At 39.1% G+C, this 17,654-nt stretch overlaps 2 protein-coding genes across 8 annotated transcripts in view; both read right to left on the reverse strand.

Moving 5' to 3' along the window:
• CHUK (component of inhibitor of nuclear factor kappa B kinase complex) overlaps positions 1-13,791 on the reverse strand; it is a 42,556-nt gene extending 28,765 nt beyond the window's left edge. For all 4 annotated transcript variants that reach the window (XM_032311679.1, XM_032311677.1, XM_032311676.1 and 1 more), the window contains exons 1-9: positions 13,615-13,791; positions 7,228-7,322; positions 4,635-4,749; positions 3,907-3,976; positions 2,712-2,800; positions 1,465-1,554; positions 1,198-1,322; positions 904-1,011; positions 181-316 (exon numbers count right to left, since the gene is read on the reverse strand). In XM_032311679.1, the coding sequence (XP_032167570.1) occupies positions 181-316; positions 904-1,011; positions 1,198-1,322; positions 1,465-1,554; positions 2,712-2,800; positions 3,907-3,976; positions 4,635-4,749; positions 7,228-7,322; positions 13,615-13,719 (933 nt within the window). In that variant the 5' untranslated portion in view covers positions 13,720-13,791. The remainder of the gene's footprint in view (positions 1-180; positions 317-903; positions 1,012-1,197; positions 1,323-1,464; positions 1,555-2,711; positions 2,801-3,906; positions 3,977-4,634; positions 4,750-7,227; positions 7,323-13,614) is intronic.
• A 2,722-nt stretch (positions 13,792-16,513) lies between these two features.
• CWF19L1 (CWF19 like cell cycle control factor 1) overlaps positions 16,514-17,654 on the reverse strand; it is a 30,729-nt gene continuing 29,588 nt past the window's right edge. For all 4 annotated transcript variants that reach the window (XM_032311681.1, XM_032311682.1, XM_032311684.1 and 1 more), the window contains one exon: positions 16,514-16,920. In XM_032311681.1, the coding sequence (XP_032167572.1) occupies positions 16,776-16,920 (145 nt within the window). In that variant the 3' untranslated portion in view covers positions 16,514-16,775. The remainder of the gene's footprint in view (positions 16,921-17,654) is intronic.

The following is a 17,654-nucleotide window of genomic DNA, read 5'->3' on the forward strand; positions in this document are numbered from 1 at the left end:
ACCATTTAGAAATAAAACTGAGAAGGCTTACTAAAGAAGTAAAAACATATCAGCTCTAAAACTACAATTTTCTTTTCAAATAAGTATCAGAGAAGATTATTAAAATGTTTATGATCATTTTCCAAGTAAATTTGTTAACTTCAATGCAAGTCTTATGAAGTAGACCACATTCAAACTTACCTTCAAACTCAGAATGTGATCCATTAATACAAAACATCTTGGCTGCTTCAAAGTAAGGTCAACAGGTCCTCCTCTTTGATGAGGATCCCAATTCAGCATCAACTGAAGCCAGTTTTCCATGGGTTCTACTATCAAACTAGAAAGCATACAAAAATAGGGTGAAAAATCATTATGTTCCAGTTTCCCTTTAGTATTGTGAAAAAAGGTAATTTGATAAGTTGTCCTGTACTTTCTCATTACCCACCTGTATCCTTTTGTATCTTACTTTCAAGTAATCCATGAAATGACAGGGAACAAATTTTTTTCCATAAAAAAACAACCCAAAAACTACATATGTAAGTACTAGAAACTTCAACAGGTAAGTCCATTCCTTTCTCCAAGGAACCCATTTACTTCAGTATCCCAAGAATCTTATTATAGCAGGAGTTCTTATTTCTACTAGACCTGTGCTGTCCAAAATGGTAGCCTCTAGTCACAAGTGGTTATTTGCATTTACACTTTCATTAATTAAAATTAAATAAAATTTAAAATGGAGTTCCTCTGTCACACTACAACCTTTCAAGTGCTCAACAGTCTCATGGGGCCATCACAGATATAAAACTTATTCATTATCACAGAAAGTTTTACTGCACAGTACTACTTCAAACAGACAACAATTCTACTGGTTTTTTTTTATAAACCTAAAGAAACCAAGGTGAACTTCCTCAACTAAAATATACTTACCTACAAAGGCTATTTGGTTGAGGTAAATGACTACTAAACCGAACTTCTCCTGTCATCTCTTCACATGCAAATATACACTTTGGATCCTTCTTCTTAATCTTCTCATGCCTATAAAACAAGTTACCTCAATTGACAACTGATTCTCCCACTCTATAAGTTTTTGACATTTACTTTTATTCAATTATTTGTTTAAAAGGCAATTACGCCATATGACGGGAGTGGAAGGAAAAAGAGCAGGTTAACTGAAAATTTCTATTCCCATCAAACAAACCAAAGTTCTCTTCCATATCTTACCAGGTAAATGGCTGTAGATGATGCAAAAAAGGCCTATACCCAGCAATACATTCAAAGACCATGGTCCCAAAGCTCCAATAATCAACAGTAGCTGAGTAAGGCTTATTCTCAAAGAGTTCTGGGGCCTTAAAAAGAAAAACAAAAATGTATTAAACATCAACACTCTAAGAGAAAAGCTACTTTATTTCTGAACTACTATAGTTGACCTTCAGAAATAAGAACATGAATCCCATACACTTGAATTCAAAGAAACAATCCATGTCTCACCAGATATTGCAGTGTTCCCACAAAAGATGTACACAGACTTCCTTGATCAACATCTTTGGCATATCCCAGATCAATTATTTTATGCATAATCTGCAATACAATAAGTATTAAATGGTTGAGAACTCTGGAAGGGAGAGCCAATAATGTCCTTATAAGGCTCTGGAGAGGGTGGTGGGGAAGAGCTTAGGCTCTGGAATACCACAAACGTATTTCAAGCCTGAGCTCCACTGCTTATGTGACCTTGATCAAGTTACTTTTCTGTTTCCTAAATGATGGTATTACCAACAATCCTTACTTCACAGAATTATTATTAGGGTCAATGAAATAATGAAACAAAAGAATCTAACACAGTACTGATACATGATAAAAAATGCTTAAAAATTAAGTATAAACTATTAGTTTTTATTTTGGTATATTCAGAATAAGCTTGATCCATTAAACCAGAAGGGAAAGGTAAAGATGATTCCAAACTTGAAAAAGCATCATACCACTGAGTAAGTCTAACTCCAAGAATATCCTGAAGTCTTTGGATACAAAAAACAAAACAAAACAAAACAAAAAACAGCAACAGTTGCTGCCAATCGTACATGAAAGGTTCCTAAGAGAAGAGGCACCATCAAGGTTTCATCACCTTCAACTGACCACCACCATCATCAACTAAAGACCACACAATCCAATTCAAAATTCGGACTCTTGGTTTTACATCTTTATTGGAGTGGAACCTGAGTGCTAGTCACAAGAAAACTGTTTAAATTATTCTAATAAATACAAGTATTCCAGGAATCAATGAATAATCTCTGGTTCTCCTCAAGATGACTCATTTAAGAATCTGAGAAATCAAGATTTTGAATTTTACTTAAATATAGAACTTAGGATTTTTGGGGAGGAGGATGAGTTTGTTCTTTCTTAAATAAGAAACATAGTTAAATAAACATACTTAACTAAATCCAGGATGTGCGTTGGATGTGCTTTGTAAGGGATTAACAAACTATTTTTACTCACTGCCTATTATCTCTACTAGATACGATATTAGAAAACAGAAGTGAGCAAGGTAGGCACAGCTCCTTCTCTAATGGAACCATTGTGTTAGCAGAGGAGACAAACATCTAAACACAAAACCACAGTTCAGTGTAATGAGGCTGGGATAGAAAAAGTATAAAATGCTATGGAAAGACAACAGACTTCAAAGACTACACCAGGGAGACTGTATTCAATTGGCATGTAACATTTCTTCAGGTTTCACCTACCTTTCCACCAACATCCTGAAGAACTATGTTTTCAGGTTTTAGATCACGATGTATAATTTTGTTTTCATGCAAATATCGGATCCCAGACCCTAAATAAAGTTTAAAATGTATTTTGAAGTAACAGAAATTTATTAAAAATAAATCTGTCTCACATTTTATACAGATATACTCTGACAGTCGAACTTTTTTTCTAAATTTCGTTTATTTAAGCAATCTCTACACCCAATGTGGGGTTTGAACTCACAACCCTGAAATCAAGCACTGCATGCTCCTCTGACTGAGCCAGCTAGGCACCCCTCTGATGCTCATATTTATAAAGACCATCATAACTATATGATTAATGATATTATACCAGTTAAGATTCTCACGACAGAAAATCCAGTTAACATTAAAAAAAATACTGCAGAATTAAATAAATCCCCCTTGTTTTCCCTCCCACCTAAATCATCTTCTTCAACTAGACTTGACCTCCATGACCTAGGGATAGAAGCAATATCAAAATATATAGGGAAACATATTCTTGGCTTCTGACCTTCTTCCAAGGACCTAAGTGCACGTAATTTTAGGGATTTTTCAGGAATAATTCTTATTAAAAAGAGATTTCATCCTGGGGCGCCTGGGTGGCTCAGTGGGTTAAAGCCTCTGCCTTTGGCTCAGGTCATGATCTCAGGGTCCTGGGATCGAGTCCCGCATCGGGCTCTCTGCTTGGCAGGGAGCCTGCTTCCTCCTCTCTCTGCCTGCCTCTCTTCCTGCTTGGTCTCTCTCTGTCAAATAAATACATAAAATCTTAAAAAAAAAAAAAAAAAAAAAAAGAGATTTCATCCTAAGAGTTGACTTGAGGACCAATAACCATGAGATGCAATGCCACTGGTAAATAAAATTACTATGTTAGGCAGAGAGGGATGGAGGGAGAGTAAAATTGAATAAGGTCATTTCACACCATTTTTTTGTCAGCAACTGGAACATCTATTAGTCAAAAGTGGACTCCTAGCAAAAAAACAAAAAATAACAAAATATCCTAGTTTTAGCATCAACAGCAACAGTTAAAATTTTCTGATAATTTCTTATAGATGGTAGCAGTGCATGCTTTGTATAGTACATCAAAAATTCTCCTTAATGTCCAAGTAGCATATAGATCCTTTTATAAACCAAACGGGCATTAAATTATGATAGTATTTTCAAATTGATTACATACCTATATCACTTAGTAAAGAAAGTATCTGGCTTTCTTTAAGTCCACAGCAATTTTCTGGTTTGTTGAGTAACTGAAGAAAAAAAAAAGAAGTCTAAAAATGTATACTGCCAATACTGCTGGGCAGTAGTAGCAATACATTAATCACTATACACTAACAGAATATTCAAATAAGAAAACAAGTCACAATTAAGAAAATGTAAGAAGGGAAAAATTACTAAAACCATACTGAGGACAATTAATTTCATGACAAGACTTATACAAGTAAAGATAAAGGGGGAAAGTATGTGAAATTGAAAAAGGTTGAAAAAACCTCACATGTTTATTAATAGTCATATGGCAAATTTAAAATGAGATGAGAAAGATCTAAAATAGAAAAAAAAATCTTTTTTTTTTAACACAACTTCTTTAGAAATACCTTAGATATTGCATTTTGGTCTAACACACTCCCACCCTGCAAACACCACCACCTACAAAAAAATGCATGTTCTCAATAAGGCATTAGCAGATGTTCCCAGTAAAGAACTATATAGTAAATATCTTGGGTTTTGCAGGCCACAGGTCTCTGTCACAATTACTCAACTCTGATGTTGTAGTAAAAAAGCAACCACAAAAGCAGGTAACAGGCCATAGTCTACTGACTATTAATCTAGATTATCATATTAAATAGGATTTAAGCGTTGTTAAGGTTCGTTATTTACTATCTCATCATCTCAAAACATCCATACTACCTTCCGGAGATCTCCTCCAGAACAGTATTCCATTGCTAGAAGAGGCACATCATTAATTAAAAAATTCAATTCCTCAGGTACATCACAGGCCTTTACAACATTGGCGTGGTTCAACCTAACAAGAAGGGGAAAACATAATCAAAATTTTTTTTTTCCAGTGAAAAGAGACTGGGTTTGAAATGGTAGTTAATTGGGGGGCAGTGGAAGAAAGGCTGGCATTATTTATAATATTCTAATTTCTTATTTGTATAATGAAGAATTAATAATTTTGAAAATAAAATAAGATGGGGAACCTGGGAGGCTTGATCAGTTAAGCCTCTGACTCTTGATTTTAGCTTAGGTCATGATCTCAGGGTCATAGGATCAAGCCTCACATCAGGCTCAGCAGAGAGTCTGCTTAGGATTCTCTCTCCCTTTCCCTCAGCCCACCCCCTCTAAAATAAATAAATAAATCTTTAAAAATAAATAAAATACAGATAAAAATACTACGACACTCACTACTATTACATTTCTACATGCCAAACAGTACTCACTTCACATACTTTAACTCATTTACTTGTCACAATAATCCTACTATAGGTAGACTTATTAATAGTCTCATCACACAGGAGAAAACAAAAGCACAAATTGGTTAAATAATATAGGATCACACAACAAGGAGGTGGTCAAGTAAGGATTCAAGTCTGGCAGTCTGGCTCCAAAGTCTTTATCATATTGGTTCTCCCACAATCACTTATGTTACCCATAGGTAATATATTAAAATTTTGGCATATTTCCTTCTAGCTTCAATCTGTACATAAACACGTTTTTAAATAAATGTTAAATCTCACTATATGTTGTTTTCTAACATCTTTTTTTTTTTAACTTAACAATATATCATCCCAGCCATCATCTATCAGCATCATCATCAATGCAATGGATCTCAAAACTGGAATAGATTACAAGATCCTAGAGACCTAAGAAAACAGATTCTCCATGTGCAGGGCCTAAGAATTTTTACTGTTAACAAGGTTTCCTGGTGATTCTGCCACATAGCCAAGTCTGAGTACTTTAATAGTGAACTGAGCAAAGATACTGGAGTCAGAAAGTACTTATTTCAAATCCAGATTCTATTAGCTATCAGCTGTATGACTCTATGAACTTCAACTTCCTAATTTTTTTTTTAAACCCTTCTCATTTATTTATTTATTTATTTATTTATTTATTTATTTGACAGATAGAGATCACAAGTAGGCAGAGAGGCAGGCAGAGAGACAGCAAGAAGCAGGCTCCCCGCAGAGCAGAGAGCCCGATGTGGGGCTTGAACCCAGGACCCTGGGATCATGACCTGAGCCGAAGGCAGAGGCTTTAACCTACTGAGCCACCCAGGTGCCCCTCAATTTCCTCATCTTAAAACAGGGATAACACCTAAAAATAGGGTTGCTGTGACAAGTAGAATTATTTGTAAAGCACTTAGCACACTACTTGTGCAGATTTTAAAATATGCCCACTTATCCCTTTAAGAGCTTAATTTTTCTCCTGCCCTTGAGGGTAGGCTATACCTAGTGACTCATTTCTAACAAACAGAATGTGGTAGAAAAGATACTACTTCCAAGAAAAGATCATAAAAGATACGTGAGCTTTCACTTTGTTCTTTCTCCTCAGATCACTCACTTTGGGGAAAGCTAGCTGCCATGTCATGAAAATATCCAAGCTTCCCTCTGCAGAGGCCCATATGATGAGCAACTGACACCTCTAGCCAACAGCCATACAAATGAGCTTGGAAGTGGATACTGCAGCTCCACTCAACATTTTACGGTGTTTCAGGAGGGATCTCCTGAGTCAGAATCACTAAGCTAAGTCACTCCCAAATTCCTAAACCACAGAAACTGTGAGATACTAAATGTTTGTCAGGATTTCTTTTTTAAATTTAAGTAATCTCTACACACAATGTGGAGCTTGCACTGACGACTCTGAGATCAAGAGTCACATGCTCTTCAAACTAAGCCAGCCAAGTGCCCCCAAATGGTTGGTGTTTTAAGCCACTACATTTTGGGGTAATTTTGTATGAAGCAAAAGATGCACTATTCAACAAAAGTAGGTAAGAGTAAAGAAATGAGAGTAGTGATCATATTTAATGAGAAAGTATAGTGGATAAACATTGTCCGATACCCAGAAGAAAAAGATTCTGCCCACAGAGAATGGAGTCTAATAATTCCTAGCTGAATTTTTTTTTTTTTTTAAAGATTTATTTGAGAGAAAAAGTGAGCATGAGCTGGGGGAGAGGGGCAGAGGAAGAAGCAGACTACCACTGAGCAGGCAATCTAACCTGGGGCTCGATCCCAGGGCCCTGAGATCATGACCTGTGCCAAAAGCAGCTACTTGTGCAGATTGTTCAAATGAGCCACCCAAACGCCCCCTTAGCTGATTTTTAAAACTAAACCTACTTAATCATAATGTGATACTATTATTTGAAATAGAACATATATATTTGATGAGGAAAAAAGACACATTCTCCAAAAGATCCTGAGAAGAACAGATTCTTATCCTCCTTCCCTATGATATCTTCCTAGGCTGCAGAGCTGGGGAAATACAAGTCACCAAATACACTTACTTCTTCATGATCTGGATTTCATGGCACCACCGTTCTCTGTTTTTGGTACTTAGCTCTAGGCGACATGACTTAATTGCTATCTTGACATCAAGTTCCTGTCAAAATTGAAAATCAACAGAGAAAAATATATTAATTAGGTTCTTGTGTAGATTTACTTGCTATCAAAGAAATGCTAACCTGGGGAAACAAAATTCTTTAGCTTTACTAATTAAACAGATTTATCTACAGCTTTCTTAAGTCAATGCCTTTTTAGGTAAACCATGAGACAATTAAAGCAATGCTTCAAAACTAACCTTCACCCCGGCCTCCATAAAATGAAAAACCCATAGCGAACATCATATCCAATGAGGAAAAACTGAGAGCTTTTCCCCAAGGTCAGGAATAAGACAAAGATGTCCACGCTCACCACTTTTATTCAACATAGTACTGGAAGTCCTAGCCACAGCAATCAGATCACAAAAAGAAATAAAAAGCATCCAAATTAGTAAGGAAGACGTAAAATTTTCACTATTTGCAGATGACATGATACTATACACAGAAAACCCTAAGTAAAGATTCCACAAAAAAAGGACCTTGAATAGACAAAGCAATCTTGAAAAAAGAAAAATAAAACTGGAGCTATCACAATTCCAGGCTTAAAATCATTTTCAAAGCTGTAGTAATCAAAAACAGTATGGTGACACAAAAATAGACAAAGAGATCAACAGAACAGAACTGAGAGCCCAGAAATAAACCCACCATTATATGCTCAATTAATCATGACAAAGGAGGCAAGAACATGCGAAGGGAAAAAGATAGTCTCTTCAACAAATGGCGCGGGAAAACTGGACCACTACATGCAAAAGAGTAAAACTGGACCACTTTCTTACACTATACACAAAGGTACACTCAAAATGGATTAAGAACAGGGGTGCCAGGGTGCCTCAGTCAGTTAAGCATATGGTTCTTGAATTTGCGTCATGGCCCTGATCTCAGGGTTGTAAGACTGAGCCCTGTGTTGGGCTCCAGGGCGGGCATGAAGCCTGTTTAAGATTCTCTTTTTCCCTCTCCCTCTGTCTTCCCTCCATCCCTCCCCTTGCTCGCAAATGTGTGCACGCTAAATAAATAAATAAATAAACAAACAAATAAATAAAGGATTCAAGACATAAATATGAGACCTGAAACCATAAAAATCCTAGAAGAGAACAGAGGGTTTAATTTCCCTGACATCAGCCATAGCAACATTTTTCTAGATATGTCTTCTAAGGAAAGGGAAATAAAGGCAAAAATACAATATTGGGACTACATCAAATAAAAAGCTTCCACACAGCAAAGGAAACAACCAAAGTAAAAGGCAACCACTGAATGGGAGAAGATATTTGCAAATGACATATCTGGTAAGGGACAGTATCCAAAATGTGTAAAAACTGATATAACTCAACACCCAAAAAACAAATCAGCCAACTAAAAATGGGCAGAAGACAGGAATAGACAGTTCCCCAAAGAAGATAAACAGCCAAGAGATACATGAAAAGATGCTCAACATCACTCATCATCAGGGTAATGCAAGTCAAAACTACAATGAGCTATCATCTCATACCTGTCAGAATGGCTAAAATAAAAAACACAAGAAACAACAAATGTTAGTGAGGATGTGGAGAAAAATCTCATGCACTGTCGATGGGAATACAAACTGGTGCAGCCACTGTGGAAAACAATATAGAGGTACCTTGGAAAGTTAAAAATACACCTACCCTATGATGGTAATTGTACTGGGTATGTACCCCAAAACTATAAAAACACTAATTCAAAGGGATACAGGCACCCCTATGTTTACTGTAGCACTATTTACAATAGCCAATTTATGGAAGCAGCCCAAGTGTCTACCAAGAGATGAATGAATGAAGATGTAGTATTAAATGGAATATTATTCAGTCATAAAGAGAAATGAAATCTTGCCATTTGCAACAACATGTATGGAGCTACAGAATATAATGCTAAATGAAATACCAGTCAGAGAAAGACAAATACCCATGATGTCACGCACATGTGGAATTTAAGAAACAAAACAAGAAAGAAAGAGACAGACAGACAGACAACCAAAAAACAGACTCTAAGTTACAGTGAACAAACAGATAGTTACCAGAAGGGAAGGTAGATGGGGAATGGGTGAAATAGGTGATGGGGATTAAAGAGTACACTAATACTAATGAGCACTGAGTAATGTACAAACTGTTCAATCACTATATTGTACATCTGAAACTTTTATCACACCGTATACTTAGTGGAATTAAAATAAAAAGCAACAAAAAAAAAAAAGAAAAAGAAGGGGGAAAAATCTTGACAGGTCAAATGCTCAAGAAGATCAGACAGATCCTTTTTTTTTTCCTCTCAGAGGAAAAAAAATAAAAGACCTCTTGTACTAACATACTTAGAACTGAGTTCTAACATAGAACAGTTCTAATATACTTAGTTCTAACATACTTTTAACTGAGAATTTTAATAATAATTAAACGAATACTTCTTTATAGAATGAACCAAATCTCTTCTACTTTTTTTAGTGATTTAAGAAAAAGTCACACTTGTCACCCAGGTTCTTAGGGAACTAACAATTTTTGTTTAGAAATACTCAGAAAAGATAAAAGCTATTAAGAGTGAGACTCTGAGGTTCTGAAGTGGCTTGAGAAGAAACAATCAATCAAACTTCAAACACATCATAGCACAGAAGCAAAAAATGACTTGAGTCTGATCCCATTACAGTTCTCTTCAGAACGACATTTTAAAAATCCTAACAATAGCTATGACTAGTAATTTAGCCAATTCTGACTGAAATTAAACCCAACCTGATGCACATTACAGGAAATAGACCTCATTACATTCCAACAACAGTAATAATCTGGCCCAGGAACAGCAGTCACGACAAAACAGGGGTGAAAAAATGTGTGTGTGTGTGTGTGTGTGTGTGTGTGTGTAAATAATATAGAAGAGGAATCAAGACATTAACTTGTATGGGATATTCTAAATGGGGGCAGAAGAATGGTGAAGGGAAGAAGCTAGATATAAGATAGGCCATGTACAGAGAAAAAAGAAAGGAGTTAGGATACACTACAATCTAGCTTAAATACAGTCCTTATTCCTTTCAACCTTTCTTTTGTTTTGAGCAGGGACCTGGCTACCCCATGTAAGCTTCTACCACCATGGAAACAATTTAGTATAACCATGAACAACATTAAGCTCTAAAACATGAGAATATTTCAGAGACAGACAGCGGTGACTGCTGCACAACAATGTGAATGTACTTAATGCCACAGAACTGTAAAAATGATAAATGTTATCTATTTTACCACAATAAAAAAACTGGAAAATACAAAGTTTAATTAGTTTCTTTACTAAAGTGCTTCTCAGAGCTTTTAATATGCTAATGTGGATTATGACTCTCCAAGTGAAACAATGTTATATACAGCATTTACCCAATGTATCTGACCACAGTATTCTTTTTTCAAAGCATTTCACATGATTAATTTTCCCAAACACATAAGCACTTTGAAAAGTGCTACCTTATTCCCTAGGAAGAATTCTTCAGTTATTTTCGCCAAGCTTCCACATTACTTCATAAATACCTTTGTTATATAGGTTACCACATTGTCTGCCTCTCCCACTAGACTTGAAATCTCCCTGAGGGCAGAAAAATATTTTTGTTGACTTGGGTACCATCAGCACCCAGTAAAATAATCAGATAATAAACTATCTCACATCCTTTTCTCTTCCTCACTGTGATTTGAGAGATGTAGATAAAATACTAGGACAAGGCTTCCACCCAAACACAAAGTTATTTAAAGCTATTAAGGGAAAATGCGAAGTCAGGCTTAGAAAAGTAATGATGTTGGGACGCCTGGGTGGCTCAGTGGGTTAAGCTTCTGCCTTTGGCTCGGGTCATGATCTCAGGGTCCTGGGATGGAACCCAACATTGGGCTCTCTGCTCAGCAGGGAGCCTGCTTCCCTCCCTCTCTCTCTCTCTCTCTGCCTGCCTCTCTGCCTACTTGTGGTTTCTGTCTGTCAAATAAATAAATAAATAAATAGTAAAGTAATGATGCCGTTTCCAATTCTTAGGACAGAGTATTTCTTCTCTTTTCACTACAGACCCAGTTGTCAAATGTCCCAGTTTAGAGGATGAGCCAGTCTAGATACCTGGAAAAGTTCCCGAGATATTTCTAGAATTCTAGAGGAACCCAAATCTCTTCCATTTAACAAGTAATGAATTCCAGGGGTGCCTGGGTGGCTCAGTCATCAACCCTCTACCTTGGGCTCAGGTCATGATCCCAGGGTCCTGGGTTCGAGCCCCGCATTGGGCTCCCTGCTCAGCAAGAAGCCTGCTTCTCCCTCTCTCACTCTCCCTGCTTGTGTTCCCTCTCATGCTGTGCCTCTCTCTGTCAAATAAATAATATCTTAAGAAAAAAGTAATGAATTTCATAGAGACAGAAAGTAAAAGTGTGGTTGCGGGGAGGCGGGGACAATGTGGAGTTATTGGGAGTTATCATTTAATGACTACAGAGTTTCAGTTCAGTAAGATTAAAAAGTTCTGGAAATAGATGGCGGTAATGGTTGCATACCAATGTGAATGTACTTAATGCCACTGTACTGTACACTTAAAAATGGTTAAAATGGTAAACTTTATATATACTTTACTATAATTCTTTTTATTTTATTTTATTATTATTATTTTTTTTTACTATAATTCTTTTTAAAAAGTGATGTGTTGATCTATCTACCCCCAGTGAGGACCAAGAAAAACAAGGATTTTTTTTTCTTATGACCAAGCTAATGGGCAGGCTTAGAAAACAAGGCCATAGGTAACATTCCACTAGAAATACCTGGCTCCCTCTTTTCTCTTTGAGTGCCTTATGTCCTCTCTGATTATGAGAATTATTAAATTTACTACTTGTCTAGCTGTCAACGCACTCAACACCTTAGTCCTTCACCTCTCATTCTCCCTCTCTCCAAGATGTCTTCCTATGATCTATCTAGAAAGCTGCATCACAAAATTTCCTCAGTTCGGTGACATGTGTCATTGTGACTGCCATAGAAACATGCCTATTCCTCCCAGTTATACTCTAATGTTCCCTACCTCGCACCCTATATTATGGGCTCTCTATCTCTACCCCCTATTCCTTAAGACAGCAAATCCTGAATTTATTTCTCCATTCACAGGCCAATTGCAAACACTTTAATAATATTATAACTGTTCATCTTGCCCCATGTTTTTCACTCAGATTTATCTTTTACAAAACAATCTTTCAAAGACAGCAATTTTATCTTGACATTTCCTTTTTTTAAAGTCAATTAACAATGGTAAAGATGATGAAAACAGCAACAATACAGCAGCAGCAGGAGCCAACATTTGAGGGCTAAACTTAGGCCAGGTACGGTACTTAGCTTTACACATATTATCTTATTTAAGTCTCAAACAGACCCAGGATGTAAATAATTATTTTAACTCTTCTACAGATGACAGGATAAAGGCTGTACTGCAAGGAATATTAGTCAAGGATCTATACCTCTAAAAGGTTTGTGAATGTCCTTCAGGAGAGCATGACCCCCCTCAAATGGCAATGCATAAGGTGGTGGGGATGTGCAAGTGTGCATTTTGCTAGGGAAAGGGTTCATAGCTTTTATTGCTATGCTGAACGATGCATAGCTCAAACATGATTATTAACTGCTGCTAAATGGTTAAACATTTTCAATTAAATTAAAGCAAAATTCCTGAGTATGAAGTTAACTGTCTCTACTAGAGCACCTCACACCCAATCTACTACTTCCTTCCCATAGGAAGCCATGATCACTTCACCAGCTGATCCTCACACTGTTCCTTACCCAGAACCTATCCCCAAATCTGAAGCCTACCCAATGCCTCCAAATGCTTAACTGTGGACCCACGAAACCTTTCGGGTCTATTCCAGCCCCTACAGATACGACATAGCCTCCAAGCACACACATGAACATACACATTCCAACAGTCAACCCCCTTCTTCAGTCCCATTTTCTCACCCATTCATGCTCGCAATACGCACTTTAATGTGCATCTGCCTCGCACACCCAACACACTCTGCATTCGGAGACACATACACAGTGTCCCACTCAGTAAACAGTTTGTCACATCTTGACAATCATACCCGAAGTTTCCCCTAAGAGCTCTATCTCACGCACACTGACCCTGGCCCTCAGAGACAACCTCGGACTCAGTCACCAGACTCACAAGCACAGTTTCACACATTCACTCACTCACAGGAGGCTCACTGGCCCACAGTACTGCCCAAAGTCTCACCGACAATCTCTCACATATTGACAATCGCGGTGTTCCACAAACGCTGACGAACACCCACCGCTGCTCCCTCTCCCGCCCCACCTCACCCGATGCTGATACAGGCAGACGTTCCCAAAGCCGCCGGTGCCCAGCCGCTCCCGCATCTCCCAGGGCCCGCCCGCGCCCGGCCGCAGCCCCGGGGGCCGCTCCATGGGGCGGGAGGGCAAGCGGCCTCACGTTCCGCCACTGTTCCCAGACCGGTTCCGGCCGCCGAGGCTCGCGCTTCTTTCTTCTCGCGAGATATATGCGTCACTTCCGGTAACCGCCACGGGAAACGCCCTGGCCCAGGTACTCCCCGCACCTGCGGGAGGCCCGCCAAGGAAAGGATTGGAAAGAGTGGAGCTCGCCTTCAGTTCGCTAAGTCCCCTTTTTAAATTCCTGGCTGAGAGAACCCACATATGTTTTCCCATACTTCAAAACTATAAGCTCTCCATTCCTTTCAAGTCATTTTCAAGTTATCGTCTCCACCCCGTCTACATTTCACCTTTCTTCAGACCTCTGCCATCTGTCGTCCAACGCCCCCCCCACCCCCACCCCCGCTGAACTGGCACTGGCAAAAGCCACTAATGATTCAAATATTGCGGGATCTAAAAACTAGAAAGACTCCTGCGCTAACAGGTCTACTGATGCATTAAATTTTACAGTCTGTTTTCTTAAAAACGATTAATCATCTACCGTAAAGTCAGGCTCAGCTCTTCTTTTGCTTTATTTCTTGTACACCTGTTCCAGGATCTCCCCTGTAATCACAAAAGACTCAAGGATGTGATATTGTTACAAAGTAAAGAATATTCCTCTTGATTTCAGGAGCTTTCCTCCTGAATGCCTTACGGAGCTTGCAGTCCAGTGGTCTCCCATTTACGGGTTTGCCAGTGCAGTAGTGCCTTATTGCGGGGATTGTTTCTGATACTTGGTGCAGGGCTGCAGAGGCAAGTTTCAGGAATACTGTTGGTGCAACAAGAAATGCTTCCCAGGGCCGCCTGGGTGGCTCAGTCCGTTAAGCGTCTGCCTTCGGCTCAGGTCATGATCCCAGAGTCCTGGGATGGAGCCCCACATCGGGCTCTCTGCTCAGCGGGGAGCCTGCTTCCCCCTCCCTCTCTTTGCCTCTCTGCTACTGTCTCTCTCTGTCAAATAAATAAATAAAATCTTTTTAAAAAGAAAGAAAGAAAGAACGAAAAGAAAGAAAGAAAGAAGAAATGCTTCCCAGTGGTGGATAGCCTTAGCATGGAAGAACCAGTTCTCCGTTTTCACTTTGAGTTGGTCATATGTCTCAGCCTTACAGACCTTGGGGATCTAGTCAGTCATTCTGGGTATAAAAATCACTGTGGCATCCAATTCTCTGAAGAAATGTTATCAGTTACATTAAGTGGTCATTGGAGCGCCCTTTGAGATCGTGTGTGCTTGAACCATCGTTTGCACGGCCCCACCTGTGGTGATCTCAGTACTCAAATTCCAATTTACACTTCGTGACCCACAAACAGATGTAGCATGCTGAGATGCCTGAAGGTGGATACAGCATGTGCACCACAGCAGTGTTGCTGGCTGCCCTGAAAGTGCTGAACTGGCTTCTGGCAGAGCACATGGATCTATTGATTCAGAATCTCTGAATGGTGCAACCAGAATGTTGAGTACTTGAGTACAAGCCAAGTTACAGTGCTGGGCCTCAGTAATGTGTGGTAACAGATTCTGGATTCTCTCATGTGCTTAGCTGCCATGGAGCTGGAGTTGGAGGTGAGGACAAATGGTACGTCCCAAACACATCTGTGAGAGTTGGGCAGACTGCACAGAGGATTGTGGTACTGATTGCCCCCTAACAGTATAAAGCCCTTTGTCTGCTAGGTGTACTACATAGCATAGCACTGAAGTGTGTCTGATCTCCATGGGGGGTAAGCAGAGCCCAAAGTCTTATAACTCTCACTTGCAAGAGCTAAGGAGGAATGCTGAGGACCTGGGGATACTGATGAGTGGGCTGACCCTAAGGTGGCCATCTTTGCAGAAACCAGGTGGTTTCCCATAGTTCATAGTACATCCCCATTCTCAGGGATGCTGCATAGCTTGTTTTTAAATTTCAGGATGGTCAACCTCAGGCTTCACAATCTTCAAATTTGAGCGTTTTTTTTTTTTTTCATGTATAAAATGGAGGCAATAATACCTCATAGACATTTTGAGAGGATTAAGTGAAACATTGGGCCGTAAGTGCCCAATATAAAGGAGCAATTAGTTTTCTTTTGGCTTCCAAGATCTTCCAAAGTTCTCCTGTGATCTTTCCCTCTCTCTTTTCCATATACTCGTGGATCACTCTATTTCCAAGGACTCCTTAAATATTGATACTTCTTAGGTATTTATCTTTAGCTTAGGACTGTATTCATCCTATCTTATTTTCATCCATTCTCATAATTTCAACTATGAAATTATGAAATTTCATAATTTCAAAATTATTGAAATTATAATTTCAATTATTCTCATAATTTCAACTTATACCCTGATGATCCCCCAAACCAGGTCTCCATGAGTTTAGAACTACCCAATAGCACACTGCAACTATCCTAAGCAGAACTCATTGTCCTTCTCTTAAAATCTGCCCCTTCTCTTCCCAATTAGACTGTAAACTCTGGGATAACTGGGACCATGTTGGGACATGGCCAGACTCCTGGAGTCTGGAAAAATACCTGGCACATAGGAGTTAAGTATTTGCTGAAGGGCTGAAAGAGCTCTTTTATATCAATAAGATGAATACTGAATGCTGTAAGAGAAAAATGGCAAAGGCCTTATGTCCCTTCTCTATCTTAGACTGTTCAGGGAGAAGCCACCTGTGGGATCCTGGAATAATAGTGGAGTCTAAAGCCCTGGACACCCTATTAACACACACACACACACACACACACACACACACACACACTAAACTTCAATTAATGGTATAGGTAGCATGACATAATATAACTTCTCAACCACGGAAAAGCATTTGGATTTTATTTGATTAATGTTTTCTAAAATGCTGATTAACATAAGCTGTACTTGAAGCTGGATGACAGACATGCTTATTTTAACAGGCTTTTCAAAAAAAATACTCAATCTTGGGCCTCTTGCTACAGACAGGTTCCATGGGAATGCACAAAAAAGAGGCAGATAAACAGTCCCCATGGGAGACTGTAGTTCCTTTAAAAAACAGGCTACTACTTCCTGTAAGTTCATAAAGTGCCTTTTCCTTTGCTTAGTCATCCAGAGAGAAGTCAAAGGGCTCAAAGTCTTTCCGGAAGCGGCGAGCCAGCATCTCCTCCTCTTCCTTGCTGACCTGACATTGCCTCCAGTCAGACCGGTCAGGAATATTAAGGATGGCTTCACTGGCCAGCACCTCCCTGCAGAAAAAAGTAAAAATGGACAGTATCAGCCTGAAGCCCCCTTCTCTCTATTCCTCTTCAGCTAGAGAGCTCTTCTCAGTGTCACCCAAAAAGGTATGCAAATTCCTCTGACTTTGTTCATACCATTTTCTCTTGCCCAGAGTACCATCTCTGCCATTCTATCAAAAATCATATTCAAGGGCACCTGGGTGGCTCAGTGGGTTAAGCCTCGGCCTTCAGCTCAGGTCATGATCTCAGGGTCCTGGGATCGAGCCCCACATCGGGCTCTCTGCTCAGCTGGGAGCCTGCTTCCCCGACCCCCACCTCTCTCTGCCTGCCTCTCTGCCTACTTGCCATCTCTCTCTCTCTCTCTGTGTCAAATAAATAAATAAAATCATATTCAAGGGGTGCCTGGGTGGCTTAGTGGGTTGAAGACTCTGCCTTCGGCTCAGGTCATGATTCCATAATCCTGGGATCAAGCCCCGCATCGGGCTCTCTGCTCAGCAGGGAGCCTGCTTTCCCACTTCTCTCTCAGCCTGACTCTCCACTACTTGTGGTCAAATAAATAATAAAAATAAAATCTTTAAAAAAAAATCATATTCAAGTTAAGTGAGCAGCTCAGGTCCTATCTCTTTTCTAAACCTTCAAACCCTATTTCCTTTTCTCTCTTGAACAAGCTGGAATATTACTGGTACTTATAGAAGCAACACTGACGTAGTACAAAGACACTGGGCCCTGGTCAGAAAGATCAG

Source organism: Mustela erminea, chromosome 14, assembly GCF_009829155.1.
Source record: "Mustela erminea isolate mMusErm1 chromosome 14, mMusErm1.Pri, whole genome shotgun sequence".
Lineage (NCBI taxonomy): Eukaryota > Metazoa > Chordata > Mammalia > Carnivora > Mustelidae > Mustela > Mustela erminea.